Source organism: Bufo bufo, chromosome 4, assembly GCF_905171765.1.
Source record: "Bufo bufo chromosome 4, aBufBuf1.1, whole genome shotgun sequence".
NCBI classification, from domain to species: Eukaryota; Metazoa; Chordata; class Amphibia; order Anura; family Bufonidae; genus Bufo; species Bufo bufo.
Genome location: NC_053392.1, coordinates 308,529,809 through 308,549,163, shown reverse-complemented (window position 1 = coordinate 308,549,163; position 19,355 = coordinate 308,529,809). Strand labels below are relative to the sequence as shown.

Genomic DNA, 19,355 nt, shown 5'->3' with positions numbered 1-19,355 from the left:
GCAAATCAGACTTTGGAGAGGTGCAAAAACATGCAAAGAAGGCAGTTCTCGCAAGCTACAGTATAGAATGTGAGGAAATCACATACAGTACATAGGAGTTTAAAGAGAGAGAATTACATTAGATGTGTACAGAAAAATGCAGAACACCCATGGCAAACTCTGCAGGGAGGTAGCGACCCAGGATCCATGATTGTCAGAAAGATAGGAGATCCCTCATGGACTGTAGAAGGATAAATCGGTCCAAGAATGAAGCTGTGCTAAAACATGCCTGTTAGTGCAGGTTGCAGCATCCTGGACACACAGACCTCACATCCAGCATGTATTACTGTGAGGGATGTGTCCAGATGAGAAAAGTCTGAAACTAGGTTTAGGTGACTGACTGACTAACAGGAGTGTAAACATTTATGAAGGAATAAAGATTACAGATTGAAACTCAGTTCAAAACAGCGGTTTTCCAACACTTTTTAACAGATGACCTATCCTCTGGATAGGTAACCAGTATCTGATTGGTGGGGGGCGGACACCTGGGACCCCAATGATCAGCTGTTTGAGAAGGCAGTGGTGCTGCAGCCTTCTCACAGCTTACCAATCACAGCGCTGTAAATTGTATAGCAACTGTGCTTGGTATAACAGCTCAACTCCATTCACTTGATCATGTGACCAATGATGGGACATCATTAGCCTAGGAAACAGTTGATCAGCGGGGGTACCGGGTGTCAGACCCAGACCGATCAGATACTCATGACCTATACAGAGGAGGGGTCATCGGTTAAAAAGTCTTGGGAAAAAAAAACATTTCCATGTTAAAGTTGTCCACTGCCTTAACATTTCTAGAAGTTTTATAATTATTTTTTTTATAATTAGGCAAACATAAAAATATATTTGGTCAACATAATCACTGCATTGCAAACCTATGCATGAATCACTTTGTGCTACATAGAATTAGATATAAAACTTAGGCTGTATTCACGCTTGCGTTTATTGGATCCGGCAGGCTACTCCAGCAGGGAACAGCCTTGGTGGAGTTCACCAGATCCGGCCTAGCCGGATACTGCCGCTCACTGCCAGACTCCATTGACTATAATAGGATCCAGCTGGTCTCCAGCATGAATTCCGGGTTTTGGCCAGACAATAACCAATGCATGCCAGGCGAGATAAGATGAACTCCAGCAGGCTGTTCTTTCCTGGTACACCTTGGTACTATTGCTTCTAACAGTTCATTTATTGATATTCACATTAATGACCAAGGATGTCAGGGGTCACATAATGAAAAAGATTATATAATGCACATATCGACCATTATAAATAACCCTGAAAAACCCTAACAATGCATCCCTCTCATTTAAGTTATGCAGTGTCAAGTAGATTTTTGGAAACAAGTAGCTTCATATGACTTCCACAATCCCTGCATTCAGCCCAGTAATGCAAACAGCAGGATCTTATAGTTGTTAATGGAGGCTCTCCAAGGTGTGTGCTGAAGTAATGCTAGATGCTGACATTTATGACATCTCCGAGAAGCATTTCATGACTCAAATTCCCAGTATCACAAACCCCTATGCAACTGAACACAAACATAGTCAGTTGTGATAAAGTCCCCTCTGTTAGCCATGCTGCACGTTGACAAAATCAAATTAAATGAGTGAAACAAATAGTACCCATTCAAAAATTGAAACCGAACATAAACACGTTTAAGGTTCTGTATAGACTGCATCTGAGTCCTATGTTTGGCACATACGTTGGGAAACGCTCCCAGTGCGTACTTTAAATGTATCCATTCCCCTGAGGGACGTAAAAAAAATGTGTTATTTTGGCCTCTGTCAGGCCGGTATATGTTGGTATACATTTTGATCAACAGTACAGGAAAGCGTTCCAGACTGTGCTTTCCACTACAGAGAGGGTCCCTGCAAAATTACCTACACTTTTGGTCTAAATGCTACTATGGGCCCACCTGTATTTCCGTATGTCTCCGATTTTTTTCAGTTAGGTTCTGTACAAATTGTACAAAATGCAAAAAAAAAAATCATGCCATGTTCCTCCATAAGCCTTATTTTGGAGGAATTTTATACCTACAGGAGAATAATCCTATACAATTGTGCTGCATAAAGTAACATATAATGGCCTACAGAATTCCTGCTGCTTCGTCTTCTGGAAATGCCTTTGATGAGTACATGAAGCCTTACTAAAGCTTTTTTTTATGTAGCTTTTAACTATAAACAAACTAAACTGACGATCAAAGGTTGAATGTAAGTATATTCTACAATGAGAAGAGAATGCTGCATATTAAATATTAAAACTCCAGTGGAGGAAAATGTTTGTATATTATGCATATTCGTCTCCAAATTCTTTGATGACGATAAAAGAGCCCTAGGCTACCGATAAGTGCTCAGTGAAATGTGAGATCAAATGTAACATTTAAGAATCCGGGTGACAGTTTTCATCGGCAGGATTAAAATTTGCTTAGTAATCAGTCTTTTCAATACTGAGTGTACAATTTATCCTCTGAATTTCTGTAAAGATGTTAAAGGGAACCTGTCATCAGCTCTTCAGCTATTAAGCAGAACTGACTGCAGGCTGAGACTCTGTACCACCATTTCAACCATGCTGCATTTTATTCCTTTAATTAGAATTCTCTTTCTTCAAAAAGAGTAATCTCCGTGAGCATACCTCCTCCACACTGCTTGACACCGAATGGTAACTAATTTATGGAAGAGAGATAGGGTAGGCACCCCTCAATATACTCTCTTGGAACCAGGTAGTGGTAGAAATGCATAAATGTAATTTCGACAATTTAAGAGTTTTTAGACTTTTCTATTTTAGAATTTCCAAAGGAAGCAAAGCAATATATTACTCCATACTAAAAAACAAGATTTCTTTTTGACTTTTCACCTTAGACTTTTCATCATCAGTCCGTCTTCATAGTATAAAAGAGTCTCTAACAACTGTTTGGATGAGGGCAAGTAAGGCTACTTTCACACCTGCGTTAGGTGCGGATCCGTCTGGTATCTGCACAGACGGATCCGCACCTATAATGCAAACGCTTGTATCCGTTCAGAACGGATCCGTTTGCATTACCATGAACAAAAAAAAAAAAAAAACTGATCCATTTTGACTTACACTGAAAGTCAATGGGAGGCGGATCCGTTTTTAATTGCACCATATTGTGTCAGTGAAAACGGATCCGTCCCCATTGACTTACATTGTAAGTCAGGACGGATCTGTTTGGCTCCGCATCGTCAGGCAGACATCAAAAAGCTGCAAGCAGCGTTTTGGTGTCCGCCTCCAGAGCGGAATGGAGGCTGAACAGAGGCAAACTGATGCATTCTGAACGGATCCGCATCTATTCAGAATGCATTGGGGCTAAACTGATCCACTTGGGGCCGCCTGTGAGAGCCCTGAACGGATCTCACAAGCGGACCCAGAAACGCCAGTGTGAAAGTAGCCTAAGGTTGCTTCCAAAATAGAAAGATGTTTTTCTCACCAGAGCTGAGGTTGTGTAAAGCTTTTTAGCACAGTTTTTAAGAATGTTATTACTGTGCATTGTCTACACAATCCATGATAGCCCAATCAGAATTCAATGAGGCCCTAAGGATCACATTTTGGGTAACAAACTTGTATGTTTTGGTCCAAAATTATAAGTTAGGGTAGTTAAGTCCTCCATTCAGTCTGATTTGTTGAAGGACACAGGAGGGGATTTTAGCCTTCCTAAATATATGATCTGTAGAGATAATTATAACTTTTTCCTTCAGGAGCATAAATCGAATGGAAGACTCTGAAGTAAATACACTGTGTGCACAATTATTAGGCAATTGTATTTTTGAGGATTAATTTTATTATTGAACAACTACAGCGCTGTTAATAAACCCCAAACCTGAATATTTAAAGAGCAACTAAACTTTTGTATACACTTTGTTAACCTGTCCCTAATGCCCTAATAACACTTTTTGTAATATAGTTTATTAATGTTTTTTGTATTTTTCAATAAAATCTACTTCTCTGTACAACGATGACTGCTCAGCGGAGTACGGAGTTGACATTTTTATCAATGGGGCTGCAGCACAGCAAGTACGGGCAGGAGCGCATATTATTGCTCCTTCCCGCCAGAGGTTTACTAAATCCTGGCAGAGCACATGGGTACTCTGTATCCATGTGCTATGCCAGGATTAGCTGAGCGATACGGGCTCCTGCTTCGCTAAGCTAAGAGCTGACCACATTCCCATCCATCTGGTCCATCACGAGTCACTCTCATTTTATCAGTCCATAACACCTTCTCAAATCTTTGGCAGTTAGTTTGTGTCTTTTTCTCAAGAATTTTCTTGTGACCCCACTCACTATTCGCAACAAAACATCTGATGGTTCTGTGATCATGCCCCAATTTCATAGCAATTTCAAGAGTGCTGCATCCCTCTGAAAGACTTTCAATAATTTTTCAGAGTCAGTTAAATCTCTTTTTTTTGGCCCATTTTGAAAAGGGAAAACAATATTTATGCACACCTTGATATAGGATCTTGATCTCCTTAGGTCCCATCCTCCCTCATTACACAAATACACATGACCTGATATGCTTCAATCCAATAAGCATTCACGTTTATACAGTTTGGAGTTGGAAAATATGCATATAAATTATGATATGGTCAAAGTACCTACTTGCCTAATAATTGTGCACACAGTGTAGAGCACCCTCGAAAATTCTGCCATTTTAAGTAAATTGGCCCTATCATCAATGGGCACAATGTAAAATGTTTCCATTTATGTAATTTTCACAATCCATTGTTAATAAAGTACATGAAACACATGTGGGGTCAAAACCATTAATATACCCCTAGCTGAATTCCTTGAGTGGACTGGTACCACAAGGGCATTGCAAATGCTACATGGCACCTGAAACCCACCACAGCAAAATGTATCTTTTAAAAGCTAAATGGTGCTCATTCCCTTATAAGCCCTGATATGTGCCCAAACAGATTATGACAACATATGAGATACTGTGCAAAATATTATGGGGTGCTTTTTCTCCTTTTGCCCCATAAGAAAATATAATCTTTTATTTTCATGCCCAATGTAAATAAATTCTATGAAACAGTTAGGAGTGCAGTGACCATTTGGTCCCCCAGATGTATTATTTGGTGTGTGTAGTTTCAAAAGTTGGTCTTTTGTGGGTTGTTTGTTATGTTTTTGTACCTCAAGTCCTCTGCAGGCCTGAAATTGTGCATGAAAATCATCCTAGCAAAAGATGCCTAGAGCCATAATGTACTTCATTTCTGAATCCTGTGTATGGGCCAGATGTGGGATCAGATGATGCACTACATTTTTTCTGATAGATTAAAAATATTCCTAAGCATTTTTGAGGAGTACTTTTAGTGAGGAGGAGTATAAAATAAGACTATGCCATGGGTGGCTGTTTTGTTTACTGGCCGTAACTTACAATTTATTTTTTTATTTGCAGGATACCATTTTGTGGCACATACAACTTAGGCTAGATACACACGACCGTGCCGTTTTTTGCGGTCCGCAAAAAAGGAAGTCGCCCGTGTGCTTTCCGCAATTTGCGGAACGGAACGGGAGGCCCATTGTAGACATGCCTATTCTTGTCCGCAAAACGAACAAGAATAGGACATGCTATATTTTTTTTGCGGGGCCACGGAACGGTGCAATGGATGCGGACAGCACACAGAGTGCTGTCCGCATCTTTTGCGGTCCCATTGAAGTGAATGGGTCCGCATCCGAGCCGCAAAAACAGCGGCTCGGATGCGGACCCAAACAACGGCTGTGTGCATGAGGCCTTACAGATTAACTTTTATTAACTTTTTTTGGGTGGTAATAGGAAAAGGCAAATCTGACGTTGTTTTAGCACTTTACATTTACAATGTTCACCAAGCAGCATAACTTACATATTACTTTTTTCTATGGGCCAGTACAAATATTGCCAAATATGGTATATATCTTTTCTACTTTTGCACAATAATAGCATGTTTCATGCAAAAACAATACTTGTAGTGGCACCGTCTAGTAGGCATTCAGTCATGGCTGGCTTTTGTTAGGACGATCTGCTATTGGTGATCTATCCTGAGGATAGGTCATCAGTATTAACCCACTGCACAACCCGTTTAAACTTTTAAGTCTTTTAATATATATATAAAAAAATTTTTTTTATCATTTTGTTTTAATATGGTACAAGATTGTGAGTTTAAGAAATTTTATAAAATATTAAAGGGCTGTCTCACTTCAGTAAGTGGCATTTATCATGTATAGAAAGTTAATACAAGACACTTACTAATGTATTGTGATTCTCCATATTGCTTCCTTTGCTGGCTGGATTCATTTTTTCATCACATTATACACTGCTCGTTTCCATAGTTACAGACCACCCTGTGGTGGTCGTGCTTGCACAGTATAGGAAAAAAACACTAGCCTAAATGCGCTGTCATGGTCCTGGCCACCAGAGAGGTTGACTCTTTTTTCTATAGTGTGCTAGAATGACCACCGCTGATGGATTGCAGGGTGGTCGTAACCATGGAAACGAGCAGTGTATAATGTGATAGAAAAATGAATCCATCCAGCAAAGGAAGCAATATGGACAATAACAATACATTAATAAGAGCCTTGTATTAACTTTCTCTACATGATAAATGCCACTTACTGAAGTGAGACAACCTCTTTAAGGAAAGGTGTCTATTTTTACTAGAAAACAGTGCGAAGAGTCTCCTCAGTAACCCTCTGAGGAAAGTCCATCTTCAATGCTCGGTAGAACACTGAAGACGGACTCTTCTTAGCAATACTAAGGAACATATGGAACATATAGAGGCTTCTCCAACTGTCTCTCACTATCCCAGCCCCTGGCTTCCTATATGTGCCCTCTATGGCTGTGTCCCTGCTTATCTGACATGCTGCCAGCAAAAGCCACTGGCAGCTCGGTCCAGTTTTCTATTCTCTGTGCTTCACTGTTCAGTTACTAAGTGCAACGAGGGGAGAGATGAATGGAATTGCGGATGTGTGAATGGAGCCTTAGTCTCCTATATTTCTGTATACCTACTGGCAGCGCTAAGTGCTGGCAATGTCATTCTCCTCTCTCTTCTCTGTAAGTTACCGAGTGCAACTCAGTATGGGACTGCCAGGGCTCGGTGCTAACATTAGGTATACAGGAACATAGTAAACTTGCTGCCACTGCTAATAGTTAGCAGTCCCATGCTTCTCTCTATTCCCTGCATTCAATAACTAACATCGAAGCACAGAGAAGAGAAAAATGTACTGAGCTGTCAGCATGTCAGATAAGCAGGGGCACAGGCAGAAAGGGCACATACAGTGGGATGCGAAAGTTTGGGCAACCTTGTTAATCGTCATGATTTTCCTGTATAAATCGTTGGTTTTTACGATAAAAAATGTCAGTTAAATATATCATATTGGAGACACACACAGTGATATTTGAGAAGTGAAATGAAGTTTATTGGATTTACAGAAAGTGTGCTATAATTGTTTAAACAAAATTAGGCAGGTGCATAAATTTGGGCACCACAAAAAAGAAATGAAATCAATATTTAGTAGATCCTCCTTTTGCAGAAATTACAGCCTCTAAACGCTTCCTGTAGGTTCCAATGAGAGTCTGGATTCTGGTTAAAGGTATTTTGGACCATTCCTCTTTACAAAACATCTTTAGTTCATTCAGGTTTGATGGCTTCCGAGCATGGACAGCTCTCTTTAAGTCACACCACAGATTTTCAATTATATTCAGGTCTGGGGACTGACATGGCCATTCTAGAACGTTGTACTTGTTCCTCTGCATAAATGCCTTAGTGGATTTTGAGCAGTGTTTAGGGTCGTTGTCTTGTTGAAAGATCCAGCCCCGACTCAGCTTCTGCTTTGTCACTGAATCCTGGACATTGGTCTCCAGAATCTGCTGATACTGAGTGGAATCCATGCGTCGCTCAACTTTGACAAGATTCCCAGTCCCTGCACTGGCCACACAGCCCCACAGCATGATGGAACCACCACCATATTTTACTGTAGGTAGCAGGTGTTTTTCTTGGAATGCTGTGTTCTTTTTCCTCCATGCATAACGCCCCTTGTTATGGCCAAATAACTCAATTTTAGTTTCATCAGTCCACAGCACCTTATTTCAAAATGAAGCTGGCTTGTCCAAATGTGCTTTAGCCCACCTCAAGCAGCACTTTTTGTGCTGTGGGTGGAGAAAAGGCTTCCTCTGCATCACTCTCGCATACAGCATCTCCTTGTGTAGAGTGCGCCGAATGGTTGAACGATGCACAGTGACTCCATCTGCAGCAAGATGATGTTGTAGGTCTTTGGTGCTGGTCTGTGGGTTGACTCTGACTGTTCTCACCATTCGTCGCTTCTGTCTATCCGCGATTTTTCTTGGTCTGCCACTTCGAGCCTTAACTTGAACTGAGCCTGTGGTCTTCCATTTCCTCAATATGTTCCTAACTGTGGAAACAGACAGCTGAAGTCTCTGAGACAGCTTTCTGTATCCTTCCCCTAAACCATGATGGTGAACAATCTTTGTCTTCAGGTCATTTGAGAGTTGTTTTGAGACCCCCATGTTGCTAGTCTTCAGAGAAAATTAAAAGAGGAGGGAAACTTACAATTGACCCCCTTAAATACTCCTTTTCATAATTGGATTCACCTGTGTATGTAGGTCCGGGGTCACTGAGCTTACCAAGCCAATTTGAGTTCCAATAATTAGTTCTAAAGGTTTTGGAATCAATAACATGACAACAGTGCCCAAATTTATGCACCTGCCTAATTTTCTGTAAATCCAATAAACTTCATTTCACTTCTCAAATATCACTGTGTGTGTCTCCTATATGATATATTTACCTGACATTTTTTATCGTAACAACCAACGATTTATACAGGAAAATCATGACGATTAACAAGGTTGCCCAAACTTTCGCATCCCACTGTATAGGGGGCCAGGGGCTTGGGCAGTGAGAAAAGATGCAGAATGAGAAGCCTAGCTCTGTATATCTCAATTACAGCAGGAGCCCAACTCCAGTCAGTGCTTGGCTCCCACGGTGATACAGAGTCATGTATCAGGATGGCCTGTGTGGGGACTCTTCAGTCCCTGCCACCTGTACCGGGATGTGAACTGAACAGACTACACGGCATGCACTGATACAGCACTCCAGCCCCCCAAAAAATAGATTATTTTATTTAAAAAAAAACATTGTAGGGCTCTAAAAGGGTAAATTAATCAAATAAATTTTATTTATCACCCAGTCCTATTAGGAACTATAGTCTATAACCTTGGGTTCATCGCAAGACTATGCAAATGAAAAATAATTACTTCTGAGTTATGGATACGTGATCTGGTAAACACTGAGAAACCCCCTTTAAAAAAAAATCCGTTTTTTTTTGGATTGATTTAATAGCCACTGTAAAAAAAATCTTTAAAGGGAACCTGTCATCTGGATTTTGGATATAGAGCTGAGGACATGGACTGCTATATCGCCGCTAGCACATCCACAATATCCAGTCCCCATAGCTCTGTGTGCTTTTATATATATGTAAATGAGGCAAGTAAGAAGCCCAAGGAGCTGTTACTAACGTTTCCGGAGCCCAGCCACGCCCACTGTGAAGGAGCCCAGCACCGCCCCCGCATACTCCGAATCTCCTCCTTGCTCCCCGAAGTCACAAAGCTAGAGCGCCGTAATCTCGCGATGAGCGAGCTAGTGCATGCGCAGTGTTGGCATAGTGTTCCTTCCCTGTGCTGGCATTAGCTTCAGGGAACGAACTGCGCATGCGCTAGCTAGCGCATCGCGAGATTACGGCACTCTAGCTTTGTGACGTCGGGGAGCAAAGAGAAGATTCAGAAGATGCGGGGCGGTGTTGGACTCCTTCACAGTGGGCATGGCTGAGATCAGAGTCAGAGAACGCTGGACTCATCTCTAAAGCATGGAGGAGACAGGACTCATCTAAGGTTCATTTACTTATATATATAATCGTTTTTTTTACACAATAAAAGCACACAGAGCTATGGGGACTGGGTATTGCGGATGTGCTAGCGGCCATCTAGCAGCCCATGGCCTCAGCTGTATACCAATGGATCCAGGTGTCAGGTTCCCTTTAATAACAGAAAACAATATACATTTGACAATAGACAACAAAGTACAAACCATTCAATAGTACTTTTTGTGCAACCCAATGGAAACTGTTGTGTACAGTGTCAAGTTGTTGAAAACTTGTTCATTCTAGTTCAACAAAACGGAAAGGCAGCAGGCCTAATGCACATGTTTGTGTGAATTCACCTACATTGAGATATACTCACCGCTACACAATGGCCTATGCATCGCTACAATATGATAAGTGATTTTCTAGTTACCTTGGTAACTGCTACCTTGGCACCCTTGTTGATAAGCTGCACAACATTATCCACTTGGCCTTTGTATGCAGCTACGAGGAGGCGTTCTGATAGCGCAGCGACCACATCCTGCTGGCTCATGAATTAGAACAGGGAAGTCCTCAGGACAGGCGTAGGATACAGATGTGCTCAATAACTGAGAATCTTTTCACTGCAGTACAATTCTACATACTTGACAGTTGGGACGCCTACTGAATCACATACTTCAGCTCGGCATGTTGTAAATCTAAAAATAACAAAAAAACTAATTATTATTCCGGTAAAATAAGCTATTATCATTTCAAATTCAATATTTAAAAAAGCAGAAGTTTATTAAAGTGGTTAGCAATGGTTATCCTTCGGATAGGTCATCAGTTTTATTTCACTGAATCAGTTGTTTAAGGGCTTGTTCACACGACCGTGCCGTGTTTTGCGGTTCGCAAATTGCGGATCCGCAAAACACGGATGCCGCCCGTGTGCCTTGTGCAATTTGCGGAACAGAACGGACGGCCTTTTATAGAAATGCCTATTCTTGTCCGCAAAATCATTTTTGCGGGGCCATGGAACGGAGCAACAGATGCGGACAGCACACAGAGTGCTATCCGCATCTTTTACGGCCCCACTGAAATGAATGGGTCCGCACCTGAGCAAAAAATGCGTCTCGGATGCGGAACAAAACCACGATCGTGTGAATGAGCCCTAAAGGGCAACCTCTTGGTTGTTATCATTGCTCCAACTGCACAACACCATACTTTAGTTCTGACTCCAACCTCTGCATTTTCTCACACTCGAACTCTGATTCCAACTCTTTAGTAACAGCAAATTTATTGTAGTAAAACTGTAACATTGGGCTTTTTCTTACTATCATGTAAATAATCAGGCTACTTTGAAAGAACTTAAACCATATTTATTGGAACACAATTTTTGAAAGTCCTGAAATTTTCTAAATTCCTGTAAGTAAATATGCAATGCACCAAGCATTTAATAACTAGAAAACACTGTTATACACGTGATAATGTTAAGAAAACTACATACAGTTTATAACTCCTGGAAATGCAGAGAATTGTGCAAGTCTAAATGGGAATAAAAGAAATATGTAAAAAGTGTAGCGGCTATATTCCGTGCTTGCCATAACTAGGGATTGTCTAGGGATTTTCACAGGTGCGCACAGCCTGCCTCTGCTATGGAAAGATTCATACTTACCTGCTGTCTGCAGCTCCGGTCCTGCACATTGGCTCCCATTTGCTTTCCAGTCATCTGCTATGCTGCAGCCAATGACTGGATTCAGCAATGATGTATCCACAAGAGACACATGACTGCTGAAGCCAGTTATTGGCTCCAGCAGAGCAGATAATCATGCCTGTGTAGGAGAAAGATGGACACACGGGAGCCGGCATGCAGGACCAGGGAGAAGGATGGTATGATTCTTTTCATAGTGGAGGCAGGCTGCGAGCACCTGTGAAAAGTTACTTATTCCTAGACAATCCCTGTAATGCTGTCTTCCTGTACAGTCTAGCAGTTCTGAGATGACTGGAGGCATGCCCAGTAGTGAACTTCCCTCTCTGGTCTTTAGAAAAGGAACTTACTACTGAGCATGTGCAGTACAATTTCAGGCACTGTAACTAAAGGCCTTGGAAGAGCATGACGATAACTAGTATGAGTAACGGGAGAGAACAGCCATTGCTTGGACCATGGACAATCCCCCATTGGGACTTTTATGTCAGATCTAACCGTTTCCAGACACAGATAGTTTTCACTTTTTGACACAGCCTAGTTTTGAAAATCTGACTCTATGTGTAATAACTTGGGATGATGAAATCGACTTCGGATGAAACATCGGAAGTTGAGTCGCATAAAACTTCGTTATAATGCTGTAAGGAGCAGGCCCTCCGTACAGTATTAGAATGTATTAGCTCAGACGAGCCGAAGTTATTGCTTCGCGTAGTCTAGCGAGATTTCGCGCAATAACTTCATAAATTATTTTGTACTGTAAAAAAACATTTCCCGAACTCGGGTTCGGTTCCAAGTGTTGGAACCGAACCCGAGTTCGGGAAATGGTTTTTTAGAGTACAAATCAATTTATGAAGTTATTGCGCGAAGTCTCGCAAGACTTCGCAAAGCAATAACTTCGGCTCGTTGGAGCCAATACTTTCTAATACTGTACGGAGCTCCTGCTCCGTACAGTATTAGAACGAAGTTTTATGCGAATCGACTTCGGATGTTTCATCCAAAGTCAATTTGCTCATCCCTAGTAATAACTTTAGAATGCTTTTTCTTAACCAAGCACCACAAAAGATAGGAGATGTCCTATGTTCAGCTGTATCTTGCGGATCGAGGACCCATTCAAGTCAATTCAATTTTAGGGCTCATGCCCACGAACATAAAAGACTTGTGCCCGTATTGCGGACTGCATACGGCTAGTCCACTATATATGGGCAAGGACTGTGTCCACAGTGCTGCGGATGCAGACCCCCTATTTATAGTCCGCAATACGGGCATGGAGCCCTTACGTTCATGGGCAATGAGCCCTAAATTCGAATTTCTCACCGTAAGTGTACTTTTTGTTGGCATTATTTTGCATATGTAATTTTTAGCACATTAAAAGGCTTAGAATTTTAGAAGGAATTTTTCAAATTTTCAAGAAAATGTCCAAGTGACTGAGTGACTTACATAAAAGAAACTACCCATAAATGACCCCATTTTAGAAGCTACACCTCTCCAATTATTTAAAACTGATTTTACAAACTTTATTAACCATTTAGGTGTACCATAGGAATTAAAGCAATATGGAGGTGAAATTAAAAAAAGTCATTTTTTTTTGCAGATTTTTCCAATTCAAATAATTTTTTCTGTAACACAGCAATAGTTAACAGCAAAACAAACCTCAATATTTATTACCCTGATTCTGCAGTTTACAGAAACTTCCCATATTTGAAAGTAAACTCCTGCAAAGGCCCACTGCAGGGCTCAGAAGGGAAGGAGCGTCATATGGTTTTTGTATGGCAGATTTTGCTGGAATGGTTTTTGGGAGTAATGTTGCATTTAACCCCTTAAGGACCCATGATGTACCGGTACGGCATGGTTCTCGAGTCCTTAAGGACCCATGTCGTCATGTGTATTTCCGATCACCGCCGCCCGGCGGGCGGTGATCGGAACCCGGTACCTGCTCAAATCATTGAGCAGGCACCTTGGCTAAATGAGCTGTGCTAAATAAACCATTTTTTTGTCACCTTACATCACAAAACAGCAAGCGATCAAAAAGGCGTTTGCCCACCAAAATAGTACCAATCTAACCGTCACCTCATCCCGCAAAAAATGAGCCCCTACCTGAGACAATCGGCCAAAAGAAAAAAAAAACTATGGCTCAGAATATGGAGACACTAAAACATCATTTTTTTTGTTTTAAAAAAGCTGTTAATGTGTAAAACTTACATAAATAAATAAAAGTATACATATTTGGTATCGCCACGTTCGTATCGACCGGCTCTATAAAAATATCACATGACCTAACCCCTCAAATGAACACCGTAAAAAATTAAAATAAAAACTGTGCTGAATAAAAAAATGTTGTCACCTTACATCACAAAAAGTGTAATAGCAAGCGATCAAAAAGTCATATGCACCCCAAAATAAATAAATAACAAAAAAAAAACGGTGCCAAAACAGCTATTTCTTGTTATCTTGCCTCACAAAAAGTGTAATATAGAGCAACCAAAAATCATATGTACCCTAAACTAGTACCAACAATACTGCCACCCTATCCCGTAGTTTCTAAAATGGGGCCACTTTTTTGGAGTTTCTACTCTAGGAGTGCATCTTTTCCATTAATTCTTGTGGAACAACTAAAGGGTTAACGACGTTTGTAAAATCAGTTTTGAATACCTTAAGGGGTGTAGTTTCTTAGATGGGGTCAATTTTATGGAGTTTCTACTCTAGGGGTGCATCAGGGGGGCTTCAAATGGGACATGGTGTCAAAAAAAACAGTCCAGCAAAACCTGCCTTCCAAAAACCGTATGGCATTCCTTTCCTTCTGCGCCCTGCCGTGTGCCGGGACAGCGGTTTACGACCACATATGGGGTGTTTCTGTAAACTACAGAATTAGGGCCATAAATATTGAGTTTGGTTTGGCTGTTAACCCTTGCTTTGTAACTGGAAAAAAATTATTAAAATGAAAAATCTGCCAAAAAAGTGAAATTTTGAAATTGTATCTCTATTTTCCATTAATTCTTGTAGAACACTTAAAGGGTTAACAAAGTTTGTAAAATCAGTTTTGAGTACCTTGAGAGGTGTAGTTTATAGAATGGGGTAATTTTTGGGTGGTTTCTATTATGTAAGCCTCGCAAAGTGACTTCAGACCTGAACTGTCCCTAAAAATTGGGTTTTTGAAAATGTCTGAAAAATTTCAAGATTTGCTTCTAAACTTCTAAGCCTTGTAACATCCCCACAAAATAAAATATAATTCCCAAAATGATCCAAACATGAAGTAGACATATGGGGAATGTAAAGTAATAATTATTTTTGGAGGTATTACTATGTATTATAGAAGTAGAGAAATTGAAACTTGGAAATTTGCAATTTTTTACAAATTTTTGGTAAATTTGGTATTTTTTAATAAATAAAAATGAATTTTTTTTTACTTCATTTTACCAGGGTCATGAAGTACAATATGTGACGAATAAACAATCTCAGAATGGCCTGGATAAGTCAAAGCGTTAAGTTATCAGCACTTAAAATGACACTGGTCAGATTTGCAAAAAATGGCCAAGTCCTTATGGTGAAATAGGGCTGAGTCCTTAAGGGGTTAAAGAGACTCTGAGGCACCCCTTGAGTGGAAACCCCCCAAAAGTGACCCCTTTTTGGACACCACACCCCTCAAGGAGTTTATTGAGGGGTGTACTGAGTGTATTGACCCCACAGACGTTTCATAGAACTTACAGACACTTGGCTATAAAAATGAAAAATTCAATTTTTTTCCAAAAAAACATTGCTTTAGCTTCACATTTTTAATTTTCAAAAGGGATAAAAGGAGAAAAAGCATGGAACAATTTGTATTTGTTTTCCTGAATACGGAAAACATCCCATATATGGCTGTAAACTGCTGTATGTGCACATGACAGGGCTCAGAAAAGAAGGGCCATTTGGCTTTTGGAGGGCAAATTTTACTGGAATGCTCAGATACCATTACAGATTTGCAAAGCCCCCTGAGGTACTAGTATAGTCTAAAGCTCCAAAAAGTTACTCCAATTTGTAAACTAAACCCTACAAGGAATTCTCCTAGTTCTATAGTGATTGGCTTGAAGCCATAGGTGTTTCATAGACAGCAACAGGTGTTTCATTGGGACATGAAATGAAAAATGATACTATATTTCAATTATATGTACGACAATACCTCCTACACTGCAGTGTTCAGAAGAGAAAGAGCACCATCGCTAGGTTATGCCACCAATGTCAGATAGGTGCAGGTCCCACCTCTAGAACTTGTACCTATCTCTAGAACAGAGCTCCTAAAGTAAACAAGAGCGCCCCATTCACTTCTATGGAAGCGCCGAAAATAGCACAAACAAGACACACAAACTGAAGAATCCATGCAGAAACGGAAGAATCCACAACTCATTTTGTGAAAATTAGCAATTTCATTTTATTTTCATTCCATCTAATTCTGCAGTGATTTATAGCTCTGGATTTAATCAATATGGTATGGATTACATTACAGGGAAAATGTAACTTTTAATCTTGCAAATGCCTCTTTTGGCATCTGAATGATCTATAAAGATATCTCCTTTAAGCACTAGTTACATAAAATTAGTTGGTCTAGACACTAATATAAATCTGACCTAAACATAGAATGCAGATAGGAATATAGCATTACTATTTTTACTCATACCTAAAATTCTTCTTTTAGAGGCATTTTATGGATAAAAACACAAATACATAGAAATAGTACATGGTCCTTTTTTAAATAAAATATTCAATAACTCCTTTCTGCACCACAATGTAACTGAAGGCCGTGGGGATGGATGCCTCATAAGGCATCTAAATGGTTACAAAGAGGGAAGGGACTCTGACACTTCATTGCTCCTAGGCCCACTACGACACAATCACAAGGTGCTGAAGGCTGCTATGGGAGCTGCAGGCCCGACAATGGAGGCAGTAGACTACTGATAGGCAAACAAAATGCACTGCACTACTTAAGTAAAGAAGTGTATTATATAAGCGATCAAAGCATTGTCTGTTCTAGTCCCCCTGTGGGACTAAAGAAAAAAGTCACTTTCTCTAACATCAAAAGTTAGGAGGTAACAATAAAGCAATTTGCATGAGTCTCACAAATAAATAGTAAGAGTACTTTCACACTTGCGTTAAACTTTTCCGGTATTGAGTTCTCTCCTAGGGGCTCAATACCGGAAAAAAACTGATTTGTGTTATCCTAATGCATTCTGAATGGAGAGCAATCTGTTCAGTATGCGTCAGGATGTCTTGTCACTGTACGGTTTTTGGACAGAGAATATACCGCAGCATGCTGCGGTAAATTCTCAGTCTAAAATTCGGAAACGCTGGAATTTGGCCTCAAGTGTTCCGGAAAAAACGGATCTGGTTTTGCGGTCTGCACATGCGCAGAACATAAAAAATGTAAAAAATATAAATACCGGATAAGTTTTTCCGGATGACAACCAATTGCAATGCATTTGTGAGACGGATCCACATCCGGATCCGTCTACAAATGATTTCCGTTTGCATACAGATTGCTGAACCTGCGACGGAACTGCCTACCGGAATACAGCAACGCAAGTGTGAAAGTACCCTAAATCAACATAATAATGCTTGATGGATTTCATTTTGTGAACATTCTGCAAATGTTTTTGTTTTAAGTGAACGTTCACATGTGGTGTATATGCTGTGGATCTGAATGCATAAAATACACAGCATATTACAGTTCCATCAAACTGAATGAGTTTTGCAACAGAATCCAAGCATAACTTAACCTGCCGATTTTTCTGCAGCGTTTCAGAATTTTGGCAGATATGCTGTGAATTTTCCACTGCGGAACCATCCCTTGTGGATATACCCTTAAAGAGGTTGGCCGCTTACTGGCTACTGATGACCACTGTGTAGGTAAGAGGACTATATGACACATACTAATATATCCTTTGGGAATATTCTGTTTGCTATATTTCCTAAGGCATCCCCCTTTGCTAGGCGAATCTTCTGTGCTGTCTGCCATAAGACACATCACTCGGCCTCCTCCATTCAGATACACTGCACCTGCACTAAACCCCAACAGTGAAATGCAGATGGCAGGTGCAGTGTATTTGCATACGTAATGATATATAGAAAATGGCACAAAATTTTCAACAAAGGCTATATTAGTAAGTCCAATGTAATTATCTTACAAAGACATTGGTCAAAAGTAGCCAGAAAGTGGCCAACCCCTTTAAGGGGGCATTCCAGACTAGTTATATATACTTATCTACTATCCACACTTTTTTTTATAATCGGAAAACCTCTTTAATCTTCAATATTTTAAAATACGACGTTAGGAATGTAATAAATCATGACAGCATATAAAATTAAAAAGTGCTACTGTATAGAGACACCCCCTAAGGCTAAGACTATAGAAACTACACGTCATGAATCACTGTTTCTGTCTGACAAGTCTGTTAGGGTTAAATCTGTTTCTTCCAGGGCCAACAGTGGTTAAGTCAGTGCATGTAAAAAGGTCTTTCAAGGAGATGTTAATAAAATGGCATCTGTTTTGTTCGAGCACTGGGACGATAAATCACTGCAGAAGTGAGGACTTTGTATACTATTAAAATTAGGACTTCCTAAAAAACACATGCACCACTCATACACTATGTGCACTCTGCAAAAACAACTGGCACAGGGTACCACTCAATGCCGCATTTCTTCCTATTAGTATAAGTATGTGCCTGCTGCTATATAGCTGCATTAACTAAATGGTTTCAGTAAAAAGTATAAAAGGAAAGCATTGACAATCTATATGCACGTGAGTGCTTGACTGACTTTTCCTGTTTTCTTTAGACCTTGTGCACATGACAGTATATTTGGTCTTTGTTCAATCCATATTTTTTTTTGCAACTAGCACATGGACCCTATTCATTTCTATGGGTCTGCAAAATAAATAAGACGGCACACGGGTCGCAAATTATAGAACCTGTCCTATTCTTGTCTGTTTTGCGGACAAGAATAGGCTTTTTTATAGTGTATCCCGCAAAAATTGCGGGATGCACATGGACTGCATCCATATTTTGCGAATCCACGATTTGCGGACCGCAAATGAGCTACAGTCGTGTACAAGAGGCCTTACTTAGCCATCTTAACTTACCTTGGGACACCTGTCAAAATATCGAGACAACATCTTCTCCAAAATTATATACATTACATATACATACAGTAAATGATTATTTTAACACTGGGACAAAAACTTAAAATTTTATGTTTTTTTCTCTATTAACAGAAAAAAATGGTTATTTTCTAGTACTGGCTGCAATGGGCATCTTGTATCAAAGTAGTATTACTGCAGAAAATGAACACTGAACTCAGGTTAGTTGCCATGTGAGACAGCTGATATACAATATGATGCCTATGTATTGAGAAAGCCCTTTAGATATAAATCTACTGGCTGATGAACTACTGTTTAGACATACTAATGCAGTTCTGCCCTATACCACTGCCAACATAACCAATAAACTGGTTTTACTAACTGACCGGCAGGATAAGCAATTGTAATGAAGTATAAGTGTGGTATACCATTATCAACTAAAAAGTTCAACACCACTGATCAAACATATAGGTTGGTGGCTCTTAAATAAAAGAATGTAGCTAATTCATGGCCGATGGTTGGACAAACCAGTAAGCCAAAGTTCTGACTCCGATTCCTGCATTTTATCATACTTTGCAGAAATGGCCCATAATTTAGTAATAGCAAATTTGCTGTAGTAAAATGGTAACATCAGGTTTTTTCTTACTACTACTATTAGGCTACTTAGAT

General features: G+C 40.1%; 1 protein-coding gene across 5 annotated transcripts in view; it reads right to left on the bottom strand.

Annotated features, from left to right (window-relative positions):
* Window positions 1-19,355, bottom strand: part of ANKRD6 (ankyrin repeat domain 6) — a 175,318-nt gene that overhangs the window by 57,856 nt on the left and 98,107 nt on the right. For all 5 annotated transcript variants that reach the window (XR_005778310.1, XM_040428759.1, XM_040428760.1 and 2 more), the window contains exon 2: window positions 10,331-10,595. Coding sequence is in view for 4 of the 5 variants with exons in the window: in XM_040428759.1 (XP_040284693.1) it covers window positions 10,331-10,450 (120 nt within the window). In the remaining variant the exon portion in view is untranslated. The remainder of the gene's footprint in view (window positions 1-10,330; window positions 10,596-19,355) is intronic.